We start from the raw sequence: 26,596 nt of genomic DNA on the forward strand, positions 1-26,596 counted from the left end.
AGTGATGAATAACGCACTCCTGATGTTTGCGTTGCAGTTTTTGTTTTTCAAGCTCCCATACGCACAATCAAGGATCAAAAAACAGTGATGAGAAAAATGAGGATGAGGCACTACAAAGACTTAAATGCAACTTACCGTAAATAAACGACACCTTTAGATCAACATAGCTTAATGTTGATCGATTGTTATGCTAAGTACGGAAATAAACTTTAAATCTAAAAATGAAATTCAACAAATTATTGACTGCAAGTAAAATATGGTCATTAGGCATCTTAATAAAAACTTAATAATGTGTCTTACTATCTTTTTAGATGTTTTTGGAAAATACAAATTTGTGGTGTAATAAACTTATTAAGCACTGTGTGTGTGTGTGTGTGTGTGTGTGTGTGTGTGTGTGTGTGTGTGTGTGTGTGTGTGTGTGTGTGTGCAACAAAGAGTGCCATAGAAAAAGTATAGGCCACCTCTAGTTGCAGGGTTCAGAATTACTGATGAATGTGTGAGAAGCTGTATGTTTCTATGGACATTTACAGTGTAAGGCAAACACATGTTTTTACTGTTTAGTGTCATTCTCTATGTTTTGAGTGAGGTTACGACCCATTTAACACGACTATTCTTGCACTAAACTTTTCAGTTTGCATGCTGATTAATTAGTTTTAGTTGTACTTTCTTCTTTTCAGTAAAACAATAAATAAGGATTCAATTCTGTGTCAGCTTGTGTTAATGTTTGTGACGCGTGTCTCTATGTTAGTGCCTCCTTGTGTGCTTGTAAGTGTGTGCGCGTATGCGTGTGTGCATATGTGTGTGTGCTGAAGTAGGCTAACAGTTTGTTTGGTCAGGCCTGTGACAGTACCATCAGTAACTCGAAGGGGAAATTGAAATGATCGCCTCATTCAGTCTCCCAGCACCTCTATTACTCAAAACCCCCCCCACACACACACACACACACACACACACACACACACACACACACACACACACACACACACACACACACACACACACATCTCTACTCATTTATACTCTGCTTAGCTCTACATCATGTTGTTTAATTCTCTGGTATCTCTTTCTCTAGAGAGAGAAAGTGTTTAATTGGATTTCCATGTGTGAAACTGGTGGATTCTATAGCATAAAACCTACTGTCTTTCCAGGGAATTTGGAAATGCAAAGGTGACTTCACCGGCTCTCAAAACAAATGACAGTTCAGGGAGGTCTGGGTTCAGTGGAGCTGCAGTTGTGCTTTCAGTGAACCTTATTTCATCTGAGTAAACGGAGAGGAAAAGACAAAGTGGAAAAAAGAGAAGGGGAGGAAAAAGTGTCTTGAAACAGTCATTGATCACTAGTCAAAGTCCTTGATTCTGCCTAATGAGCTGCTTGTTCCTTCTGGGAGGCAGAGAAATGAGAAAAAAACAACACTGCCTGTCACACTGAAATTAAGCAAACAGCCAAACAAGATATGTTTATAAGCCTAGTTCTACAATATAGTAAGACAGTGGTTCCTACACTGTTTTACATACACTATTTATGTACTACGCTTGTGTAAGTAACACTTCAGAAGGACAGGACACTCTTGCATAGTTATTAAGTGGGGAACTTATATATCAATATATATAATGAATATTAAACACCTTGAACCAAAGCATCAGCTAACCACTTGAGTGCGGTGATTTGTCTTAGTGTGGTCATACATGTGCGAGCTGCAAAAATATTTCTTTGTGCAGGTTTCTTTACAGCCCACTTTGCTATTTAATAGATGCAATATATTCTTTCGTGCATAGGTCATTATGCAGTAATGAATTAATAACAATAATAGCCAAATAAAATTGAAGTTTGCCCATAAACACACACCCACAAATACACTGGGATGACGCTGATAGATGCTCGGTGCCCTGATGCGACTCGCTTGGCTCATCAGGAAGAAATGCTCCACTTAAACATTGTTGCTCCTTTGTAATTGAATTAGTATGTTCAATTATGTAGAGGCAGGCCTGTCCTCATTATAAAGCACTATTAAAACTCAAGAATGGAGCCAAGGGGAGGAGAGCAGCTGGCGAGGACTGGAGGATGGAGCTAAAAGTAATTTTAGTAGAGGAGTAAAGTTTTACTGCTCTAATCTCCAATGTGATTGGCACATCTGTACAGCTGTGCCATAGCTACATCAATGATGTCCTTTGCGACTTATTTGCTCTGCCCTGGTCTCTCTCTCTCTCTTTCTCTCTGTGTGCTTCTGATCCAAATGCCTGGAAAATGCTGAGCCAGCTCAGATGGCCGAATTTTTTCAAAGCTTACTTTACTAACTTCTCAAGAAAACGTTTAAGTGAACCAAAATGCTGCCAAACCACATCCCTCAGGGGTCCCTGATCTCAGCACAATGATCACACATCTGACACACATTCATTCATATTTGTGCACGCACACACAAAATGCTGGGATCTCATCTCATCGCCTCCTCCTCCTCCTGTTCCCAGCTGCTTGACTCTGTATTTGTCCCTCTTGTGTATCTCTTACACAGATTCATCTCAAGAGCCTCCAGAGTGGCTACAAGCATGTTAATAATGAAGGCTTCCAGCTGCACAGGTGAGTTTGGTTATATGTGCACACATAACCGACCCAGAGTAGTCCTATATATTTATATTTATGACTTAAAGTCTGACTACAGCATTTACGAGATTATCATGGTGTGTTTTTAATGCAATCAAATGCGCAGTATTCTCAGTCGCATGTTTTCCTCTTCAGACACACTAACTTGTGAATGATTCAGCAAATGACGATCAGGTTACGGTTGATATTTTCAATCAAGACTGTGGCTGCTTCTGTTTACTTACTCATCCCAGCAGCTCCACCATCACATGCAAACCCATGAAACTGTGCTCGGAATTTCTTCAGAAACTCCTCCATCGCAAGATTTTCTAACTGCAGGATGTTGCAGACAGCAGCCCTGGTGCAGACCTGCAATTTAACATATTGAAAGAAGAAGCTGCATAAGCCACCTGTGTAAGGAATTCTGATGTCAGCGATCAGCAATTTAATTTCTGTTTTATTTATTTCACTCTGAAACAGTTGTTCTTAGCAGATTAATGAAAAGAAGAAGAAGCATCGGGGGGTATCTCTATCCCCTTTGCGGCATCAAATCACACCTTAGGTAAACCTTATAGTAGTAAACACAGAGACAGAATGATTATCCTGCTCTTGTTCTGCTGCAGTTTCTCTGTAGGAGTGATTTACCACAGTTTAATTACTGATAACATAGACTGGACCTGTATGGATGTATGTGTGTGTCTTTGTGTGTGTGCTGTTTGTTGTTCTTTGAATGTCTTTACCCCTTTCCCCTTTTCTTCTGCTCAGTAATCACCTGACTATGAACCTAGACAACAACATCAATGTCAACCTGCCACCAATTGAGAACAAGGTGTTGATGTGAGTATTTCTTTTATCTGTCTAAAAAAGGGGCATTTGCAGACTTTTGTTTTAATTGCAGTCATTAAAAAAAACATTTAATAAAGTGCTTCATTTCTTGTGTATAACTACTATTATGTTAATTTCCATCATTGCATTCATGAGATTTGAAAGTTTTTGTGCCTGATTACCTCTCTGTAGCTTTCAGTGAGTCACAGTTCAAATGAATCTTTCTTTATCTTTTACATGCAGTATTCAGCGGGCTTGGCGTGACTTCCTGCAGCGACAGGAAGTGGAGAAAAGGAGCCCTTCCCCACCGTCCCTCTCCTCCTCCGATAAGATGAGCATGTCAATCAGCATGTTGACCCTGTCAGACGGCAGCACCCCAGTAAGTCACGCCCATGTCAAGCAAATGTTCTATTACAAATGTATGGCTTTAAACAACATGCTACATGTGTGATAGCATTTGAGGAGGCTGCGTGTCTGAGGGTGTGTGTGTGACAAATGACTAGAAATGACTGCCGATAGTCACATGTTGGTTGGTGCAGTAGTTTTGTGTTGTATGTTAACAATATGTCATTCTATATGCAGGCTTGTGTTAGAAGTATGTGACAGTACAGTGGCAAGGAAAAAATCCTTTTGATTTACCTGTTTGTTCTGCACTACTTGTTCATAAGATCTTATCTGAGCTTCAGAAGTGCAGTCAAACAGACACATTACACATTTCCATTAACATCTTGGATTTAATAACTGATAACGGAAACTTTTTTGGAAGCACTAACTTCAACCTAGCATCTGTAGATTGGTAGGGTAGGGTCTTTACTTTACAACATAGTGGAGGGGACTGTTGCAGTAATTTGGTGCTGTATAAATAAAACTGAATTGAACTGATTAAAGCTCGACAATGTTTTCATTCAGCTCAGCTAGTTTTGCTTTTTGTTCATATATATTTTTATCAAGGCAAAATGTCTGGCCTCTAATTTGGTCGCACTTCAATGTGGAATTTAGTTGTTTAAACCTTTTTTTTTAGGGTTTTAGGGATATTGCATTGCTGCATTACCAAACCTTTCCTTAGGAGGGACCATGACATGTAGGAATTCATTTCCCCTTTAACATGGTGAGCAGCAAAGTAACTCATAATTACTAGGCTCCCTCTACTGTACTACTCTGGGATGAATGCCAGATGTTGTGTGTTCTCTCCAGTTTAGTTGTGTAAAGGTTTCTTTCTTTAGTTTCTTTGTGCCGTCTTGTGAAAGACACATGAGCAGAGATGTTAGTTAGCTTATCTGGCTGCTTTAAGCCTTTGGGTGTGACTTTGGGGTGTGTGGTTTACCTCGTTTAGTATTTTGTGTCATTTTAGCAGCGTGAGTAAGAGCAGTCACTGTGTTGACTTTCTGATGCTTTCCAGCTTTATGCAAACAAATCAGTCGAGGACAAGTCAAAGTAGCTTCAACCTACACATTCCTGTTTTGTTTTATTGAATGGTGTTGATTGTTTTTCTTTCTGCTTTAATTTGCTGTGTAGAAACAAACAGTATATTTTAATTTTATTAGATAAAATACAAGTGTTTTGGATTTCTTCTTTTTCTCACACGAGACTTTATTTTTACATAAATACAGAAAGTTCACAAATTTTTCTCACTTTTCTTGTCAGTGTTTTAATATGTTGCTCCAAGTTATGACAAGCCTTTTGTAGAGACTGTGAAACTGTGCTCATAGTTCCACTTATGTCCACAAGGGGGCAGTATCTTAAAGCCAGTTTATTTGCTCTGCAAACTTAGATCCAGCCGCTATCAAAGAGTAAATATACGGGGATGTGGTCTCTCTTAAACACACTCTCAGAGCAAGCGCACGCTGAGAATAGAGAGCAGCCGAAATGCCATTCTCATTCAGCACATCTTCCGATCTTCCATTTAACCAGACCACAGTAAATCCCTGGGATTTTCTCTACTGCTTCTGTTGTGGTCATTATAATTCTGTACTGACGTCGTCTTCAGCCTTCTGGCTGAATAGCAAGTGTGTGTACACTCCTCTACTAATCTCTGAGCCTGAAGTCAACAGGCAGGTTAAATCTCAGAGACGGCTGGGAGAGTTCTCCATTTGAGCACACTTAGGTGGTACTTGTCCACTCAGTCACTACAGAGAAAAGCTTTTACACTGAAGAAGATTTGGATTTGGATTCTTGAGGACAAAAGGGGGTCGAGTGGGTTATGAGTGAAGAGAATACAGAGTGCTGTGGAACAGAAATACAATCTGCTGGCTTAGAAGCTGTCAGGCGACCTATAAGATTCGCAGTTGATGGTGGTTGATGACGTTATACGCGCGCATCCATCCTGAATGTTTGCGTATAATGCCATCAGCCAAGTTTGTATACACGACAACAGCACACAAACACACACAAAAGAGACATCGTTTATGTGGCGGGGAAATGCTTAGCTCAGTGACTTCAACCTGCTGACAAGGCCAGATGATCATCACCAAGAGAGAAAGACAAAGCGGGAGCGTGCGTGTAATAGACCCTAAGGTCACGGGAGACGGAGGAGAGTGGCGGAGAGGAAAGGCGGATGAAAAACAGACGTTGCTTCACCGGTTGAATGTGCTGATGCTGTAGATCTGTGAGAAAGGACGAGTCAGCTTCTGCTCTCTTGTGATTTCAAGAGAATTGATCGCAATAGCCCAGCGAAATCTGCGCTATTATGTTGAAGCTGTCTCGCTTCACACAGGTTCTCTCGCTTTCTGACCTTTCCCTCCCTTTGTTTAGTCATCCTGCCTTTACGGTAATGTTTTTGCTGGTTGTGACATCTCCGGCCTGTTTCATTTCTGTTGACCCAGCTATTCATTCTCAGCACACATTGGTGTCTGTACATTCATGGATAAACACACACACACACATATGCGGGATGGAGTCATATTTTCTTGAGACACAGTGACGTGGAAGCCATCCCTAAAGTGATTGAGTTTCTAACCTTTGTGACAACAACATCAGTCTTTGACAAAACCTTGCTGCATTACTCTGCAGCATGTGTGGGTGGGTGTTTTTCTTTTTTTTCCCCCCACCCTTGTGTGTGTTTAAGAGAGATGAGTGTACTGTTCTCAGCCGAAAGATGTGGTTGACATGTGACTTTACTGTGTAAATTACTTTTCGCACTGCAACTTGGCTCACTAATTGCCATGGCAATCCTGCAAAATCGAGCAGCTCTAGATATCTCTCTTTATGATCGATCCCTCTGCTGTGTGGCAACGCCATCGAGGGTGGCAGAAATTATAGGTTTCATTAAAGGGGAACCTAACAAAACTCTGGCTTTTATGCTGAGACATGAATCAGCTGTCTACATTTTATTGTTTCATAATATTGTGCTGCATCAACACGGCTAGCCAGACCACCAGCAAGTACACACACACACACGCACACACAGACACGGGCACATGAACACACAGTCCAGTGCAGCTTCAATTTTAGACTGTCTAGATGATAGATGTCTTTTTATAACCAGACATCAATCAATACTGTTTTGGGACTGGCTGAATCTGTTTTTTTATACCTCTGGCAGTGTTGTTGCTCAATTACTGGAGAAATGAGAATGAAAACAAACATCCAGAGATCTTAAAAATTAAACAAGAGGTTTGTTATTTTTAAGTTTAAAAATTTGAGGGCTTTGATAGAGGTTCTAGTTCAGTTTTCTTCCTTGTTTTTTTTTTTTTAAGGTAATTTGTGGGACTGTTTTGGAGTGTGGGAGCTGTCCTTTACTTTGGTGCTGATACATGCTCTTTAATGTAGTAGCAGAGTTTTGACAGTAGAGGGAGGGCCTGTATCACAGTCGAGTTTATTGGGTTTTCTTTTTAATACATACTAGATTAATACAACATCTTTAAGATCTAGCAGAAATATAATAAGTCAGATACTGCAACAGTAATTAACTGCTCGGTAATTACTCTGTAAGTACATAGAGGCCTAATACTTTTACATAAATTCAACATCACAGTGTGAAACCAGCATATTATAGTACAATGCCACTTGGCAGAGAATAGTCATTTACCTTAATAGACGAAATAAGCTAGTGTTCCCGAAAATATAACTAAATATATAAACTCTGTGTGTGTGTGTGTGTGTGTGTGTGTGTGTGTGTGTGTGTGTGTGTGTGTGTGTGTGTGTTGGCTTATGAAGGGCACAAAGGGCCAACTCAGTCCATCTGGCCTGCTAAGGTGCAGGGAAACTGAGCAGAGGAGCGCCGCCTTCTCTGTCTGCCAGCTGTCATATGTCTCCATCTCTGCCCCCTCCATCAGTGCTCTCTTAACACTCTCCTCCTCCTCCTCCCTTCATGTGATAGTTTATTTAGTTTATGATATTTTATTTTTTCTTTTCTCTTAGAGTATTTTATGTCTTTCTCTTTTTCCATCTCAGTCTTAATGGCTCTCTCAGAGCGTCCCTGCATCTTTCTCAGTTTCAGTGTCTGTTTTTATCATTTGCTCACCCACATACTGTTCTCTTGGCTTTTTCAGACCAGGCAGCAGCAGCAGCTGTGGAGGCCTGGAAGTAGAGATAAAAGAGGTTAGGCAAAGTTTAGGGAACTTTTGTGAGCTTACTGTACTGTCTGCTCTTTATGTACAGCATGAAGTAGGAGATGGCTTCAAAGAGAGATTAATCTTTCAGCAATATAGCACTACCTATTTAGGTCTTCGGGTTAACCTCTTGCATGTTTGTAGCTGTCCTTAAATAACCCCGACTGCTCTGCAGATGACTCAAATTCAATATTACACAAAGCACAAGAACTTCAGCAGATTACTGAGCCAGCAGGCTGCACAGTCTGTACCCTGTGTCAAAGCATTTAACCCCTCACATTTGTTTCACCCATTTAATCCAGTGCAGGATACAAATAGTTTCCCCGTCAGTGAGCTCGCATAGTTTTAATGACGGATCCTTTAGTTTACTGCACAAGTCAACCTTTCTTTACTGTATGTAGAGGAAAGCAGCAAAGATCACCTACTGTGTTACACAGGTAGAATGGTGATTACCCAAAGGCCTCAGTATTGTTATTGTATAAATGGCTCTCCCTCGTGTTTACTGCGGCTTCATTCTGCTGTATTTACTGTATATTAAGCTCATAGTGCAGCATTCCCTAAAAGGTACCTTCATGCTGCATGAAGTATGAATATTTTTAAAGCATTACTGAAACTGTTGCCACAAAGTCAATTAAATCAAATCTGTTTCTTTGTAGCCAAATATCCCCAATTTATCTTGAAGAGCATCAAAGTTTAGCGCATCACCTGCAATGTTAAACTCTTTGAACAGGTGAAAAAAACGTTACAATTATCTGTTATACTTACTTACTATTTGGATATTTTTCCAGCAGTTTAAAAAAAGTTCTAGTTTTTAGACACAACTTATTTTAATGAAATGATTCACTGATTGTTACAGGGGGAAAAAACTCCAGTTTCCATCATGACATACTTAACTTTGTTTTTAGAATAACACAGTTATTCCTTAATCACCACACTGCCCACTAAGTCAGCAGTCTTTTGCATGCTGTCACCTTCCCAAACATTTCCTTTTCCCAATAGCGTTTCTCTGTTCCCCTCTACTGTCGACCAGAACATCCCTGCACTGATTTATGGTAATTATGCAAATGAAACATAAGGCTTTGGAAATTAATGCTAACCCCCACCAGTCTCTTCGTCACTTGAGGACAGGTGTATCTGGAGCCAATGCTTTTACAATTCTGTTACTGTAATACCAGGGACAATGCAAAAAGGCTAGGTCAGGAGATTAAGGATTGCCTTGAATTAGTTTAGGTTTATTGAAGCCTCATTGAGGCAGTTCATTAGGGAGGAAATTGATTGAAAAGGTATCCTACACATGGGTTTATACTCTTTCTTAGTCCTCGGGAGTGATGCTGGGTCTGTGGGCTGCAGATTTCATTGACATAATCCCTCTTGTCATAATCTTTCACCTAGATGAGATGTGCCGCATAGTAATCGTGTAGGTCTGTGTGTGCTGGGTCTTCACTGTGTCTGAGGTGCACTGAGTGATGGGCCTGACAGGATGCAAAAGACTGCTGTGACACACTAGCCATGGTATTGATTGACAGAATCATTAGTGACCCCGCACCAGTCCATCACCGTCTTGTGTGGAGACGGTCTGGTTCTTTATCTCAACGTTGCTGAGTTTTCTTGGCTGTAACCAAGTCAAACTGACTTAAAACAATCTGAGTCTCTAATATGTGCTCCAGCTCTAGTGTTACAACCACCCTGCAGACATGTGAAGGACATTCATATGACTCTTATAATTATGTATAAGGGAGATGGAGCCTTCTGCGTAATAATATCTAATGGAGGGCACCGAGGTCTGACTCTCTGTTAATCACCTGCCAGCAGCATGTCAAGTCAAACATGGGCCCTTTCTCACCTGGGACATGTCATATCATACACTCCCTGAAGTGTGTAATGCATATTATGGCCATGTGACATTCTCGACACGATGCGTGTGTTTGTGTGCGACTGTGACGGACGTGGGACTGAATGAACACCGACTCTCATTTAGTCAAACGCTGAAGTTATTTGATAGGTGAAATTCTAAAAATCAAAAATACGTGAGTTCACAAACTGCACGATCATTCGTTGGAGTTTAAATAATTTTGACATATTTGCAGGACAGTAGTTTGTAAATGGTAACAGCCCTCGCTTCAGTGTGACGTCATGTTGCATTTGTGTTGTATATTAGAATCCACAGGAGGTCACTGTTCTGCTTTGCTGGGATAGACTAACCCAATACCTGGGAGGAGTCCAGGTCCAGTAAAAAAAGCAGGAAAAAAAACCCTTTATCAAAATGGATCTAGTGTTTACTCTGCAAGGTATTCATTTTATTGACTATCAATTACTTTATCGATCTGGCTTCAAAGGCACACAGTTTCAGAACACCCTATCCAGATCTGCAGGCACGCTGATGTTGTTGCTGTGTAGAGGACACTCTCAGTTTGTAAACACCCCCCCTTCTTTCTGTCTGATAATACCAGTCAAGGGCCTCTTCTTTTAAATTAATAGCTCATTATCAACATATTTGTAATTAAAAAGAGAGGTGAGCTGCTTTTTTTTTTTTATTACACTCTCTTATCTGTCTCGCTCTACCTTTCTCCCTGCGTCCCTTCTATTTTGCCTCCCTTTCCTTTTCTCCTTGAGCCTTTTTAATTTCACAACACTTTGAATTAAATATTAAAGGGTTTCAGGATGACATCAGACTTGCGAACAAGCTGCTGGGTTTTTCTAGCCCGCCTTCTATTTATAAAATGTCATCCCTCCCTATTTTTTCACCCTTTTTTTCCCCTTCCAATTTCATTCTCAACTTCCTTTACATAAATTTGTGCTGTCAAAATATGCTGGGATGAAAACAGAAGAAAGATCATGATAATAACAGAGTCTACGAATAGTAAACAATAGTGGCTTAAACTCCCTTGAGACCTTACAGAGGAATTGACTCCCAGCATTTCATTTGAGTGACTGCACTGATATTACATGAAATGTAGCGCATTGTATGGTAATATCAAATTATTGTTATCCACTGCTAGCTAATATAAACATTTTCAGGTTATGTGTTACAATGATCTAAATAAACAACTACCTTTAAGAAACCTGTGAAAACTACACATTGATCTAGAAAATATTGTTCTGTTAACTGCAGGTCACTCGGGCTCCAGCAACTGATGTGCTTTACAAATCCCACTTTCACATGGAGACGTCAGTATTAACCAATGCAAAGGGAGAAGAGAACAGCAGCTTTGAACAGTATTTGTGCAACACCACGGACAAGCAAATTGAGACGCGTTCCCAAACCTTCACAAAGTCAAAAGATACTCACACGTGCGTCATTCTCTGATAACATTTTAATATAAAAAAATACATCTGCTTGAAAAAACCTAGCATGTTACAACATATATCATTAAAAGGAGCAAAAAGCACCTTCTTTCCTTTCCCCTTTTCTCATACCAAGAGTGCCTTTCTGTCTTTACTGATCCCACAACCACCATTACGGTATTTCACTGATCTCCTGCTCGCTCCATAAAACAGACGTAATTGATCATCAAAGCCTGATTGGAGACAGCGATGATTTGAAGTGCAACAGACTGATACAATTATTCATTATCTTAGCTCTAGAATCTATTGATTGGGGCTTTGCAGGGGTAATCAAGAGCAGCCACGCGCTGTAAAGTGTGATACTTTATTCTGAAAAGTGTCCAACAGTAAGTAGATGTTTCAGCTGATGGACACAGGACTCAATTTAATTCTGAAAGCTGATAAGCACGATAGTGGGAGTTACAAAGAAAGCATCTAATATTTTTTTTTGAGAGGACCGGATAAGAGGATGAAGAGAAGGAATATGGATTATCATCAGTGAGATAAGAATTCTGTTAAAAAAAATCTATACTAATAATAATAATAAATATAATTCATAGTAAATAACTTGTGTTGCTTTTTTCATGTTCTGTGTAATTTTTTTGTTGTCTGTTCTGAACGAATAAGAGTTCGCTCAGTATTTAGCTCTGTTGCTCTGCTCGCCCCAGCAGAGCAACAGAGCTTGTTGCTCTGCTGGGGCCCCTAGCTAACTCTTTCTCTGATTCTATGCGTAACCTGGGTGTCTATTTGAATAGCTCCTTTAAGCTCGATAAGCAAGTATCATCTGTAATTAAATCTGTTTTTTTTTCAACTGCACCAGATTTCTAAAGCTAAGCATTATATACCACTCAGGGACCTGGAAAAACTTATCCATGCTTTTGTGACCTCCAGGTTAGATTATTGCAATTCTCTCTACTGTGGTCTCCAAGCCTTCTCTCTTCGAAGGCTGCAACTCGTTCAGAATGCTGCGGCTCGCCTTCTTACTGGCACTAGAAAATTTGACCCTATTACTCCGGCTCTTGTTGATCTACACTGGTTACCAATCAAATATCGCATTGAGTTTAAAATCTTGCTACTCACTTTTAAAATCCTGAATAACATTACGCCCAGCTACCTCACTGACCTCCTCAATCTGTACACTCCTTGTCGTGCATTAAGATCATCAGGTCAATTACTCCTGGCCCAACCTAAGTTTAGACTGAAGACCAGAGGCGATCGTGCCTTTGCTTCAGCTGCACCCAACCTTTGGAATAGCCTCCCTGCTTCTATTCGAGCCTTGGACTCTATCCAATCCTTTAAATCAAGATTAAAAGCATATCTATTTGACTTGGCTTTCCCGACCAGTTAATACCCTTTTAAATCTTTTAAATTTTAAACTTTTAAATTTTTTATTAGATTTTATTAAATTTATTATTTTTTATTAATTTTACTGCTGTTTTTGTCTTCTTAGCAGATTTTGTATTTATCTAACTCTCCTGGTCTGTTAGTGCCTCTATCCTGTCTGTGCTTGTGCCCGATTTGTACCCTGTTATTGACTTATGTTGACTCTCCATATTACTGTGAAGCACTTTGGTGTGCCTTCGGGTTTTTAAATGTGCTATATAAATAAAATTGTATTGTATTGTATTGTATTGTATTGTATCCAGAGCAGACACTGAAAAATAGAGATGAAGATGGAACTGCGTCTATTTTCCTGTGCCACAAGTTCTGCCTACTATAACTAGCGCTAGTAATGGAACTGTTTTATTAATAGGGGAGTTCATGCTCTCTGCCTCAAACATAATCCATGCTATTCATGCATAAGTGCATCACACATACATGTGCACATATACGCACATAGGAAAGAAAGAGGTAATTAAGAGTATGTTACCGTAGCGCTCATTTATACTTGACATGATTTTACACATTCATACTTCAAGAGCTGGAAGATATCTTGAGGTGTGTGTGTGTGTGTGTGTGTGTGTGTGTGTGTGTGTGTGTGTGTGTGTGTGTGTGTGTGTGTGTGTGTGTGTGTGTGTGTGTGAGAGAGAGAGAGAGACACTGAGAGCAAAGGAACAGCCTGCATGCAGCACGTTTTATATCCAGCCTCATTTACCAGATTCCACTCCTCCATTATCAGCTGGATCATTATCCTCTCTCCGCCCTGCCCTGGCTGCTCGCTTCAGCTGGGACTCAAGGTGGCACACTAAAACATCAATGCATACATCACTTACTTTCACCCAGAAAGCTTAGTATTCTGCATTTCCTTTAAAATGTGAACCTCAAAACTGAAAATAGTTCACTTCTGGGTGTATATGTGCACATAAGGGTGCAAAGTTTTCGTCCTGCTGCTGTTGTATGTGGCTATGTGTGCACGTGTCTTTTACTTGTGAGACGAGTGGTTTGCAGCTAAAGTCGAGTATCGAGATGGAGCGATGCACGTCTAAGATTAGATAAAGGTTTCAGTTCTGCCACAAGCACGAAACCACTCAATGTCATACCGGTTGTTATCTTCTTTCATGTACATGTACTGTATAATGCTTTGCTGAGCATAATAGAATGCACTTTATGTGGCATAGCTAGTCATACGTACTGTAGGTACTCGTGAAAGGACACATTTGTCTGTGTACACTGGCAAAGATTACAGGAAGTGGAGCATTAACTTTTCAACGACTGGCTGTTTCACTATGATAATAATTACTTAGAATAGATCACCGAAGTGAGCGAGGAAAATCATTTTACTTCTGTACAGAGAAGTCCTTTCTTTGATTTTGTACACTTGCTGCTTTTTTCCTGTTTCCTATCAAGATGGCAACATTCCCCCACTCCGACAATGAGTCTGTTTTCACAGCCTAGTCTGAACTTATATTTCAGAGAAGTTCTCCGTGTTGTTATTCAAGTCGAACAATCCCACTGCTTATTCAGCCCTGTGAGATCCCACTAATAGTCACAGTGACTGCTGAGGCATGGAACGGTAGGATACACTGAACCAACTCTGGAAATATAAAAGACTGCATGCATACCAGAAGTCAGTTGTTGTGTGTGTGTCTGCATACATTTTGGTGTGTATGTGCTCTCTCAGATGTGACCATCTAAGCTGTGATTTTTATTAAAATACTGAACATGCAGTCTGTTTGAGAAGGAGAGAGTGAGAGAGAGGAGGGGGGTTTTGTTTCTCGGTTTATTGGTTTGGCATTTAGAGACAGGAGAAATCCTGAGGAGAAGAGAGGGGAATGTATTGAACAGAAGGGAGATAAAAGGGGGAGAGGAAAAGCCTATTCTTCTTCCCACTGAGTGTTCTGGTCCCCAGAGAGAAACAAACTGATTTGTGATTAATGAAAAGATGGAGAAGAGGCTTCCTGTCCTTCTTTTTCTTCCTCCACAGTCCCTTTCTCTTACTAACCTAAATCTCTCACCCAGAAAAATCCATCTTGGTAATGATGTATGTGTATTGGGAATGATTAGAGAGCAGATAAAGAGGGAAATCAGTCAATAAAATAAAGACAAAAACATTTATTAATGTTATCATCGCACAACCACTTTGTGCCCCATGGAAATAATGTGCTATCGTGAAGTAAAGACCTCACCGCTTGGAAAAGTCTCATCTCTCTCCTGTGGAGCTTTCTCTCCACTTTCACAAGTGAGTGTAAGTTTTGTCTTCTAAGTAAGCTCACGAAACTTTCTACCTTGCTGAAACTACACATTTGCTCCACAACTTAAGATTCGATTTTTTAAAAAAATTTTTTTAAGTGAGAAACTTTGATAGAAGACACGACCGTAAAGGGAAAGAGGGAGATCCTGAGCTCTATGGAGCATTTTCATGTTTCATTAGCTCAGTGAAAACCAGCTTTGTTCCCTATCATCACACAGTGCATATTCCTGTGCCGCACTGACATTACAGGTCATCACTTTGCCCCAGTTATTCATCCTATGACAATGACGAAGGAGGAAGGTCGTTTTTTTTTTTTTTTGTTTTTTTTTTAATGTATTCTCAAAGCATTTGTAGGAGAACATGGTTGAAAAAAAGTATGTGAAAGAGTTGTAAGACATGCGGAAATGGAACAGGGGTGAGCCAAAGTATCATAATTAGAGACACCTGGCAGATCGGAAACCAAGGCGCTATACTGCACCTGCCTGTCACAAGGGAGACTTCACAGCAACCGTAGTACAACTCCTCGTTCACATGACATTTCTCGGGGAAAGCAAACCTTTTTTAGTAAATCAAGAGTGGGGACAGGAGGATGGAGGCGTAAAGGGAGAGATGGTAATTAGGAAGAGGAGAAGCTTTTCTGCTGAAAGGCAGAATGTTGAGAAGACGAGCTTTGATTTTACGCATAAATTCATGGAGTGCCAAGGTGAGCGGGTGAAACTAAGTGCCATCAAGGGGTGTGGCAGCAAGCCTACTGAGGCAGATATGAGGAAAGTAAAGCAAGAGATTTTGAGCACTTTAAACAGGATAAAACAAAAACAAAAAACTTTTGTGTCTCATTGGAGCTTAATGCAATGTGAAAAAAATAAAGTGAGAAAATTTAAAATATCATCCATCCATCCATTCATTCTCTTCCAACTATCCTTATCAGGGTCTTGGGATGCCTGGAGCCTATCCCAGCTGCCATAACACAAGAGGCGGGGCACACCGTCGACAGTTTGCCAATCTGATGCAGGGCTAACACAGAGACACAACCATTCACGCTCACATTCACACCTATGGTCAATTTAGTATCACCTGTTAATCTAATCCCACTAAGGCAATGTGTTTTTACACATCAAAAAACAAAAAAAAAGGTTTTTGAGTAAACAACAAGATTTTAGCGTCAGAGACATATAACTTTACATTCACAACTTTCAGCTGCTCCCTTATTTCCAGCAGCAGATTCAACTCCATATTTGGTTTGGCACAGGTTTTTATACCAGATGCAAATCCTTCCATTTATCCCGGCTTTGGGGCCTAGCTTGTGGATAAATGGGAGGGCTGTCAGGAAGTGTGTCTGGTGTTAAAATCTGTGCCAAGCCAAAAATGTTATTGTTAGCCTCATAGGAATATTGCGATTAGGTGAAGAAGAAGAAAATATAAGATGCCAGAACTAAAGATTAATAAGTAAACAGGTGAGAAAATTCAGAAAGCTCAAGTAGGCATGATTTTGTGGTAAATTGACTGTTACTTAAATAATGCTTTTCTCTCAAAATACTACAAGCCTCATTCATCCATTCACACACATTTAATTTAAGGTGGCATTCATACACTCACACTGCAATAGATTAATCGGGGGCAACTTGGGGCTCATTGTCTCGCCCAAGGATTCTTCAACATGCAGACCAGAGGACCCAGAAATCAAACCGCTCTACCTCCTAACCCATACTGCCTTAGCTACTAAGTTTAGTATTACTAAAGTCACCTAAATTGGCCACTCATTGAGGATTTTCAAGGTCATGACTCAACTACCATAATGTCTGGATATATAGTATACAGGTAATTAAATAAATGTTGACACTAAGTGTTTCAGTACAGTAAAGTTAGGTAAAGATTTTGGTAACGTCACTGGTTACTCGCTGGTTTCTGAAAGGTTTCCACTTTTGCTTTCTTGTGTTTGACAAGTCATTCATTCAGTCATTCAGTCATTCATAACCAATCAGTGGCATTTGCATACCAGAACTCAAAATAGACTTAAGTTTATATTCAATATGATCTGAAATGAGTGAGGTCAAGACAGAAAACCGCAGGCATGTGACCACTAACCATGTGACCGCTAACCATGTGATGTTGACTGTCTTCCTTTGGGTGTTCATAATAATCTTGACAATGTAGGATCAGTCACACATGCCTAGAAACCAGCCCATGACTATCTGGCAACCAGCAGTCAAGACAGAAAAATTAGTATCCTCCTGTGAGTGGTTGATGAAGGTTGATGGCATTTGCTGGGAAAATGATTGCTAAAGCCCCAGTTACACAGCCCCATGGACCAGTCACGGGTCCCCTGGCGACTGCTTGTCACTAGGGAAAAGTCACTAGGTCATGGCTTGTAGTTGTAGTTTGAATAGAAGTGACAGACTTGTCTACAAACGCTGTTAAGATGTGACAGAAATCGAAAATGTAGACTTTTGCCTTCAAAATGAAAGTTGTGCTGTATGAAGCATGTGGCTGCAGTGCTTAGACATAATTTCTGGTTTGCTTTGTACATTTTCGACTTGTAATTAGCAGGTTTTGCATCCAAACATGAAAAACCACAGCCAGTTCTGGCAATGTGCTAACAACCAAAGCAATCACTGGGAGATTTTTAGTACAACTAGCCAGCAACCTCCAGGAACTACTGCCAACTAGTCGGGTAACACGTGGTTTTCCCTAGCAGCCACAGCTGTCGCCATCTGGTGTCTTCATATAGAATGCATGAGTATATACATGTCATTGCTAAAGGCAGGAACAGACCTCAGCTTATAAAACTTTTAACTTCTCTTAGTGTTTATTTTCCCGCTTCTCACTACATTTAAATATATCTGATATGCCTAACCTGCATTTGTTCATTTAAGCTAACAGCTACACTTAATGCACAGAAATGTGTAGTTTTTGTTTAAAGTTTCTGTGTATTTAGGAATTTTGCAAGTGTTGCCTCAAAGACAGCACGTCTACTCTAAGTGTATCCTGAGTGACAACAGGCATTCTGCACCAGACAATGTTCAATGTCTGCATATTTGCATCAGCTGTCTAGGAAATGATGCATGCAGGATTCATAGAGCAAACAAAGAATGGCTGACAGCTTTGATATGACAACGCTTTTCCTCTCCTATGGAGCTCCACGGTTTCAAAATCAGTCATTCCCTGAGTTCATGAACTGTGGAGAAAAAAATGGCATGTGCAGGAGAGAGTATGATAGAGAGGACAGCAAATGTAAGGAAAAGAACAGAAGTCCTCCTACAGAGTGCTTCCTCAACAATTCTTCTGTGGCTTCCCACTCCTGTGAGGAGAACATAGGGTTTGCTGAGAAAAGAGATCACATCAGTATTAAATCGAAGGCATTTTAACTGCTTTGTAGGAAGCAGAATTAACTTGGGACTAGCAGAGGTAGAAAGTTCACCAGGTACACGCAGGGAGAAGCTAACTAGTTTAGAGAGAGTTTTTCAGTTCCAGTAATGTTTTATTAATTGCAGTTATGAAAATTAATATCTCACCAAATATCAGAGCTTTAGGCTCCTCTGTCCAATAATTCTCTTATTAATTGAAAGGCTCTTTTTCTGCCCACACACTGTTTTGTTCTTCGGTGGGGATAAATATTTCATTTGATGATTTACATTTCCAGGAGGCAACTATCTCCCCTCATGCCATAAAGGCTAGAATATGGAAATGGCCTGAGTCGCTTTGGCACAGTCAATGCATTCGAACTGCAGAACATCAATCATAATATATACACTTCTATACCACCATTCCTTATTTGCATATGAGTCTTTTACAAATTCAATATTGTGCTCTCACGAGTACTGTTTGAACGGAGAAATGCACTCTGCATGCATAATGCATCACAAACATTTTTTTTTAATTGAACACAATTGTTTCAAGTTCCAGTAAGACTCACAATCACAGCACAGACACAACATTTCTCCGAACAGTTCAGCAATTTGTTGAATATAAGATGATTTAATATATTTCTGCAACCACAGGACACAAGATCAGTTTTCTGGAACAAACATGAGCAGTAGCGCTGTCTACTGGAGATCATCAGTACTTATATTTTATTAAAAAATAATAATTAGTAATTAGTGTGTTGTTACAGATCAAGACTGATTTACTATGTCAAGTTAAGATGCAGTTTTCATGACATACCCCCAAGTGCTGGCACTCCGGTGATGTACCAGCATCTGTGATGTGGTTATAGAAAGGAAGCCACTTCCATTAATTAGTATTATATGTGGACAAACTACCAAAATAAAAGCACTACCAGCAAGGCTGTTATTGAAAATAAGAGGGGAAAAAATGAGGAGCAGCTGAGGGTGGAGATCGCTTCAACAATGACTTCACCACATTCTGTAATAGCATGGGTTTTGAAATAACATATTTCTCTTGCATACATTCGAAGCTTAGGAGCTACTGACTGCCAGAACTGCGGACAAAGGAAAAGGTAAAACAATGATCTGTGTACCCTTTTGTCTACGTATACTTTGCACATCTTTGGAGCCACTCTCTTTTTCTTGTTTTATTAAACGGTATGAATAATGTCTGTGCAATATTAGAATGACAGGGGGTTTGAACAGTGTGTTAATGCACTGCTGTGTAATACCTAAAATGTATCTAAAGCCCCTCTCAGCTCATCTATAACGCCTCTAAAAGGACACCCCTTTTTGCTTATTCATACTGAACCAAGCAGAGCTGACCTAATGCCACAAGAGAGATTTTTAGTTAGCACATCGCTGCTCTGGAATCGGACTGTAGAGATGCAGGTAATCTCGGTGGAGTTACTTCATTGTAATAGAAGAACACCAAGCAAAAAATCTTCATACCTCAGCTGCAGTTTGATGAAGGGGTGATGTTTTGGTGCAGGGAGAAATGAAACTTACACGGTATGGCAAAACTGATTGAAGCAGAAGTCTCACTCCACGAGATGAGAGTGTGACATCCTTACATTAACACCCAAGCTGCGATAATTACAGCAGGCCTACAAGAAGTGTTTTACAGCTAGCAAGTTCATTATCAAGGCAAGCCAGCGAATATTCATATTACATGTCCAAGTCCTGTATGTGTGTATGTTACGCTTATACGCGTAAATGTTCTGTTAAGCGTAAAACTGCCGGACCGTGCCTTCACGTACGTCTGGCCACGACGTAGCCGTGAAAGACAGTTATGTACTAAGATTAGAAACACAAAGTCTTATTCGATCTTTGTAATGAGAAACCTGTCCTCATTTCTATGCTACTGATTTGTGGAGAGACCGGAGAGGTCCATGTGCGGTGAGAAAAGAGCAAAAGCCAATCAATGTTTTCAAAGTAGAAGAGTGCACTGCGGCTGCTCTCTCCTAACAAAGAAATCGCCCATAAACCCATGCAAAGAATTGAAATGATTTATTTATTAGACTTGCTGTTTAGAAATAGTTCCATTTTTGTCATCGTTACACTGTGTTTACCGTATCATCTTTAAAGCAACATGTTTTTGCGATTTTGCAGTAATGAAAACCAAAACAGGTGTCCCTAGCAGTTTGAAACTTTACCTAGGAGGGATTTTCCATAAACAAGTGTCATGTCAGTGAACCAGTGTTCATCTCTTCACAGCTAATTATCTTGTAGGAGACGGCACATAGCACGGTGCTTGGATCAGTTTCAATGAGCATACTGCATGTGCTAAACCAGGCGCCGTAGGAAGTGGAAATCACCAAAGGACGCAGGGAAATCTCTTTGCTACACTGAGGCATAGAGTGAGATTAGCGGTGATGGGTTTGACTTTGCTGTAAACAGGCTGAGCAGTAATGCAGTTGTATTAGAACAGTTTCTATCGCAGGCTGCTGAAATCGCCTCGCCTCCGATGCGATGTGGGTGCATTATTCTGTCCCTGACGTACGTACCTTTGATCAGCTGCGATATTTAATTACACTGAAGAACACCCTGAACATCTGAATTTGTTTCCACTTTGTTTTTGTTTTTTCATTTACTCCCCTATGCATCTATAATAGAAAACAGCTGGGCATATCATAGGGAGCAATAAAATGTCATATCCCGAAAGCCTTGCTATCATAGCTGTTTGCATTCATGTTGAGCTCTTTTGTGCAGGGTGACGCTCTATGAACACAGATGTTCACTGAACGCAGAGACAGACAGATTAAGAGGATAACTGCTCATTTACAAATTTTGAAATTGTTGAGTGTTGTCTCAACATATACACAACATTTACTACGTAGAAACTAACAGCTGTCAGAGATTAAAGTAAAAGGGAAAAGATGCCAAAATGCACTCATTTCTCACCAAACCCCAAGTCCGTTTTTACGTCGTAGCTACAGCACAAGCGCAAAGGGTGGAGACAAGATGTGAGTTATTGAATTTGTAATGAATGCTCTCAATGACACCACTAGCTGCCAGATTGCATATTTTAGCTCAATCCATCACTAAAGGGACATTTTCAAATCTTACCCTGAAGCTGAAATATGAAAATCACAGCCACTCTGCCTGGTTTTAAGACTGAAGCCATCAATCCTCTGGCCCCCATCTTTTCACAGCCTTAATTACATGGTATCTCTTGTGCCATCTGCCCTCCTGTCCAAGTCTGGTTGTCGTTCAGTATAAAATGAGTGAGATGAGCCTGTTCTAATTAAATAAGAAAGAGATAGACTGGGGAGATTACAATATGTGTGTGCAATATGAGCTGGGTGGAAAAATATCTATATTAGGTAGAATTCAGATTCTGTTTCCCTTCTTATCCGCCAACAGTGTGACTTATAATTGGTGGAACTGATCAAATGAAATAAGTGAGCTGATGCAGCACAGCGCAGTGCAGAGCAGAATAGTGTCAGACTAAAATTGCACATGCACAAATGAATGACATTTATGAGATCAGACATTTACACGAACTCTGTCTCGCTTGCCAGCTCTCACAGAAGGCAGAAGGCACCTGCAGAGAGAGGAAATGGCTCACTTTTTGTGCATTTGGGAGGCTGGTTGTTACTGGAAATTCCCTGAAAACGGCTTACTCATCCCTGAAACAATATATCTGTTATCCCCGTCCAGTTCGTGTATCCCCACTGCACCAACTGATTCCCCCCATTTGGTGCGTGCAAACATGTGTAGATGGCTCTTACGGGAAGGTGTACGTCTCAACCCTTGCAAGTGTTATCTCTTTAACAGAGCATGGAGCACCCTGTGGCGCCGATCAGCTGGGCAGCCATCTCTTCCACAGCAGGACATGCACTGGTCAGAAATACTCGCTGCTTTGCTTTTCTCCGAGGGTTAATCGAAGAGCTGCAGGTATGCCCTAGGGGGAAACAGGTAGAAAGAAGGATTAGGTTAAAGAAAAGAGATCTCGTGAATGTGCGTTTATTGATTAAAATGACTAGTTGAGTCTAGTTATTTGAATCAATCAAAGCTGATTCTGTTCAACAGAATCAACTTCTGGGGATTTCCTTACCTGGATGATTGAGCATGCATCAAGAAGTTTTTTAATCAGTTTCATTGAGGGACATTTCTCCTCATGCATACCATCCAAACCAGTGCTTTGTATTGCTCTTGCTCCAAAACAAGGTCAAATATTATATAAAGGTCAGAGTGATTAAATTTTACCTGTGGTTCATACCCAGTTCATTGAATACATGAGACTTAACTCACAGGGTAAGATCAAAAGTCAAACTCCTGAGTCCTTGACCTTAGATCTCCTCCCAGTGGCTTCACTGATTTATCTGTGTTGATGACCTTGCAAGGAATAAAAAAGAACATCTGAGTTTTCTTTCTTGCAGGTATGCTTTTGAGTCCGTTGAGATACACTGGTGTATATCTTCCAGAAATTCGGAAGTACGCGGATCTCGTGTCCATCTCTGCCTTCCCCAGAAAACTTCTCTGCCCCCTTAGGCTTTGTGCCCTGAGCTGAAGACACAAACGACCGCCAAGGCTCTGCCAGTTTCACAGCAAACAGTCGCTTGTCACTTCACAGTGGTGAAATCAACTCGGATAAGAGGATTATGTGACTGAGGACAACTGAACAGAACATTTAGTGTTGGCGCCAAGAAACAGCTCGATCAACAGCTAAGGGTTATTAGGCAGCTTGCAGACTTGAAGTCCTCGCTATCTTTCATTTACTGTCCTCGACTCCTGCCATCATCTTCTTCTGCCTCTTTCTCCTGCTAGAGGTTTTCTTTTCCTCTTTTCTTACGCCCACTTATTTACTCCTCTGTTATATCTGTAGCTTTGCACCTTTCTGTTAAGATCACTTACATCTTGCTGTTCAGTTATTCCTCTTCTTCCATCCTTATTATGGTTGGTAATTCATCAGTTTGCCAGCATGAGAGTAATATTGCAGTTTGCATTCATCAGAAACTTGTATAAACTGTTATATGGCTAGTAATAACACTACGCGTGTGTACGTGTTTTCTCTCCTCTTATTAGGATCGTCAATTTTCCAGCAGGAAATATATGTTCACCTCTCGTGCTTTAATGTGTGTGGAATGGCTGAGTGCTGTAAAAGAGAGCCATAATTGTACCACATCAGAGAGAGCGAGGAAAGTGACTACCCCCAAAGGACCTGCAATACAAGAAAAGATACTTACACAGAGAGGAATGCAGTGACACAGTCGCTTATCCGATAGACCATCAGTCACACCACTTGGATGGGTGATCTTGGAAAACCCTTGAAATTCAAAGGAACAGAAATATGGTTTGTAAAGTTTAGGTATTTCTGTTTTTATTGTATTACATTTTTTCATTTGTTAATCCAGAGTTAACATTGTAGTTCTGCTCTCATTCCCAGCTGCAGAATGACTTTTAATGCCAGTTGGTCTTCATTTCTGGCAAAATATTTTACCTTGAGGGAGAGAAAAGAGCTTAATGTCTGGCTCCCTGCTTCTTGTTTTCACTTTTTATTTGTGTGAGCAATGAAATGATCTCAGCAGAGCTTGATTTTAATGCTGTTATTTGTTTTAACCACCAGAGATATTTGAGTTTAGATTTAGGCAAATGATCGTTTGCTTACTGAGCACGAATGTTTCGTCAGAAACATCTTGTCTCAGTTGTAGCACAACCCAAATATGCCATAGAAAGTGAGACATGAAATGCCTGCATTAGAGAGTACTGAATACTCTTCATTAAAAATAAAGCATGGAGGTAATCTTTAGCATTGACTAAACTGTCAGCTACTGTTTTATTATTAACACTTGTTTTAAAACTGCAAGAGCTGCCTTGTTCAAGAGGTTTTGTTTAATGAAACAAAGCAAGAGGAAGAATTTCAGATATTACCGAGCATTGCTTATTTTTTTAACACAAGCAGCTCGTCTGATATGCAAGAGGTTGGTAATCAGGGCTCCCTGTAGCAAAAGAAAGATGAGCAGTCACCCCTTCATGACAAAATATGGTGAAAATCCTGTATTAAAGAATCTTACTCAAAAGTGCTGAGGGCAGGGGCGATTCTAGGATCAGAGCTTTGGGTTGGGCTAAAATCGCCCCTGGCTGAGGGAAAAAAGATCTTGTCCAAGTGTGTATAAGAATTCACAGATAAAAATCCACCATGAGATAGAATCACACCAGCTATAAAACCACAGAGGTCTCAAACAGCAGAAGAACAGAACTTCATTGTGGCCTCAACTATCCAAACAGACATTTTTCGTTATACAGTGTGTCTCACATTTCAATGATGACAGACACACACACATATAAACCAACAAGGTGAAAATAATACCCACTACTTCAATCCAACAGTTACATCTTTTAATACAGAAGAAAGAAATTGTAATAGAAAACTTGAGGCTATTTTGGAATGGGATCACCTTAGATGCAATGGCAGTGAGCTGTCTACCTTTGAACGTATCATTTGTTTATACACCAGGTAAAAATATCCAGTATGGGGCTTTAAGAAAACATTATAAAATAAAAAGCAGCATCTTAAACAGGGGACAGACCATACCAATCTTCAAGCTTCTGTCCAAATTTTAAACTAAGCTCAGAAAGAACAAAAAGGCTACCGGGTTGAAAACAGTACCAGCCTTTCTGTTGCAAGCATAACAGAATTCCTGCCAACAAATGGACCAACTTTATCATTCAGTCTCCATGCCCTGCTTTTCCCAACCAGTTTGAAATAAGTAATTTCCAACTCATAAGCTAGCTTTCCTCCCAAGTGCCTTCCCAACTCCCTGTCCAATGCACACTCATTGCATTCGTCCAAACAGCCATTTCCTAAGCTGACATTTGTTTTGATGCAGTGTTACGAATGCGGTAACACTGCAGAGCTCTCTGAGTTAGTGTTTAGTGAATCAATGCTGTTTCATTTAGCTTTGTCCTTAGTGTTTAAGGGGACTCTGGAAAACACAACTTTACTTTGTCGCAATGCCAAGAACCTTCACTAGTCTATCATGATGACAACACATTAAGTTAAATGCATTAACCCAGAGATGGAATAAAAGTCAGAGCCAAGGAATCAATCACATAGCAAATGGAATAAGTTTGTTTATTTGTTAAGACGAATGATAGGGAGACAAATGAGAGGGCGTAGCCAATTACAGCTGATTCTGTGTGAGGGGAGAGAAAAAAGATGAGCGAATGTTTAATATTTCATCGTAAATGTTCACCTTAAAGACTGATACCCTATTTCACAGATAAATAGCTTTTACACAAACAATTATACATCGTTCAATAAGCATTTAAAAATCAAAGGCTTTTTCTATTGCCTGCGATCTGGTTCAGTGATGCTTTTTTTTTGTACATGTGCTCAAGAACACATTCACACACATGTCTTCTTAGAGCAAGGCTTTCAAATTCAAAACCCTTGTGCTGTCTTGTCTGTGATGTTTTGGCATAAAAGATCCAGTCATTTCTAAGCTCTAGTACGCACTCAGTCAGACCCCCACAAGCCATTTACTCACTCAGTAGGGTGCCAAAGGTATTCATTCCCTATTCCAGCAGCATTTGTGACTCCAATCATTTTCAGTTGTGTCTTTTTTTTTGTCTAATTCAGACATGATGCAATGAATTTTGGAATTGGTATCTGAAGAGCTAATAACAGCAAAATCATCACCTTTTCCTCTGGCTTTCAGCTCTTCAGTGTTTTATGCTCAGTGCAAACATGGGGGGGGGGTGCTTTCTTTAATCTTCTCTTCTTTTATGTGAAGTGACATTCTCAGGACAATAGTAACTAAAAGGCTTCTCGAAACCAAAAAAAATGTCATCTGTGGGTGGAAAATTATTTTCAGATTTTCTATCTTTTCTACCCAAGAAAACCAATTTCTTCTTTATTGTCATATTTCCAGCAAATGAATTGAGGGGTTTTTTCTGTAGCGGTGAAAAAGTTCTAATCCTTATTGCTACAGGGAGAAAAATAATTGAGTCAGGGAGAGGTCAGTAGACATCCGTGCAAAGATAAAGGCGCACGCACATAAGCTGGTTTTGTACTGTACATACATACATACAAAGACACAAAGTAAAACAATACATTCGCAAGGAGAAGCATAGACATGTAATCATTTCATTCAAAAAATGCACACATGTTTATCAATGCCATTTTTTTTGGCACTGACATGTTAACATACCCACAGTGATAGTGGTGACATGTCAATGTCTGTGTTCACCTTAAAAGGGTAATATTGTAACTTAATTCTTCTTATTTAGAACAGAATATCCATCTGGGGCTGGCAAGAATGTATTTGTTTTGCAGGTGATAGTTATAAAGCACACTA

The 26,596-nt window shown here is 40.1% G+C and overlaps 1 protein-coding gene across 2 annotated transcripts in view; it reads left to right on the top strand.

Annotated features, from left to right (window-relative positions):
* schip1 (schwannomin interacting protein 1) overlaps nt 1-26,596 on the top strand; it is a 225,823-nt gene that overhangs the window by 71,309 nt on the left and 127,918 nt on the right. For both annotated transcript variants that reach the window (XM_084950484.1, XM_084950485.1), the window contains 3 exons: nt 2,510-2,574; nt 3,343-3,414; nt 3,646-3,781. In XM_084950484.1, the coding sequence (XP_084806610.1) occupies nt 2,510-2,574; nt 3,343-3,414; nt 3,646-3,781 (273 nt within the window). The remainder of the gene's footprint in view (nt 1-2,509; nt 2,575-3,342; nt 3,415-3,645; nt 3,782-26,596) is intronic.

Source organism: Perissodus microlepis, chromosome 14 (assembly GCF_051167445.1).
Source record: "Perissodus microlepis isolate ML-2025 ecotype Zambia chromosome 14, ASM5116744v1, whole genome shotgun sequence".
Lineage (NCBI taxonomy): Eukaryota > Metazoa > Chordata > Actinopteri > Cichliformes > Cichlidae > Perissodus > Perissodus microlepis.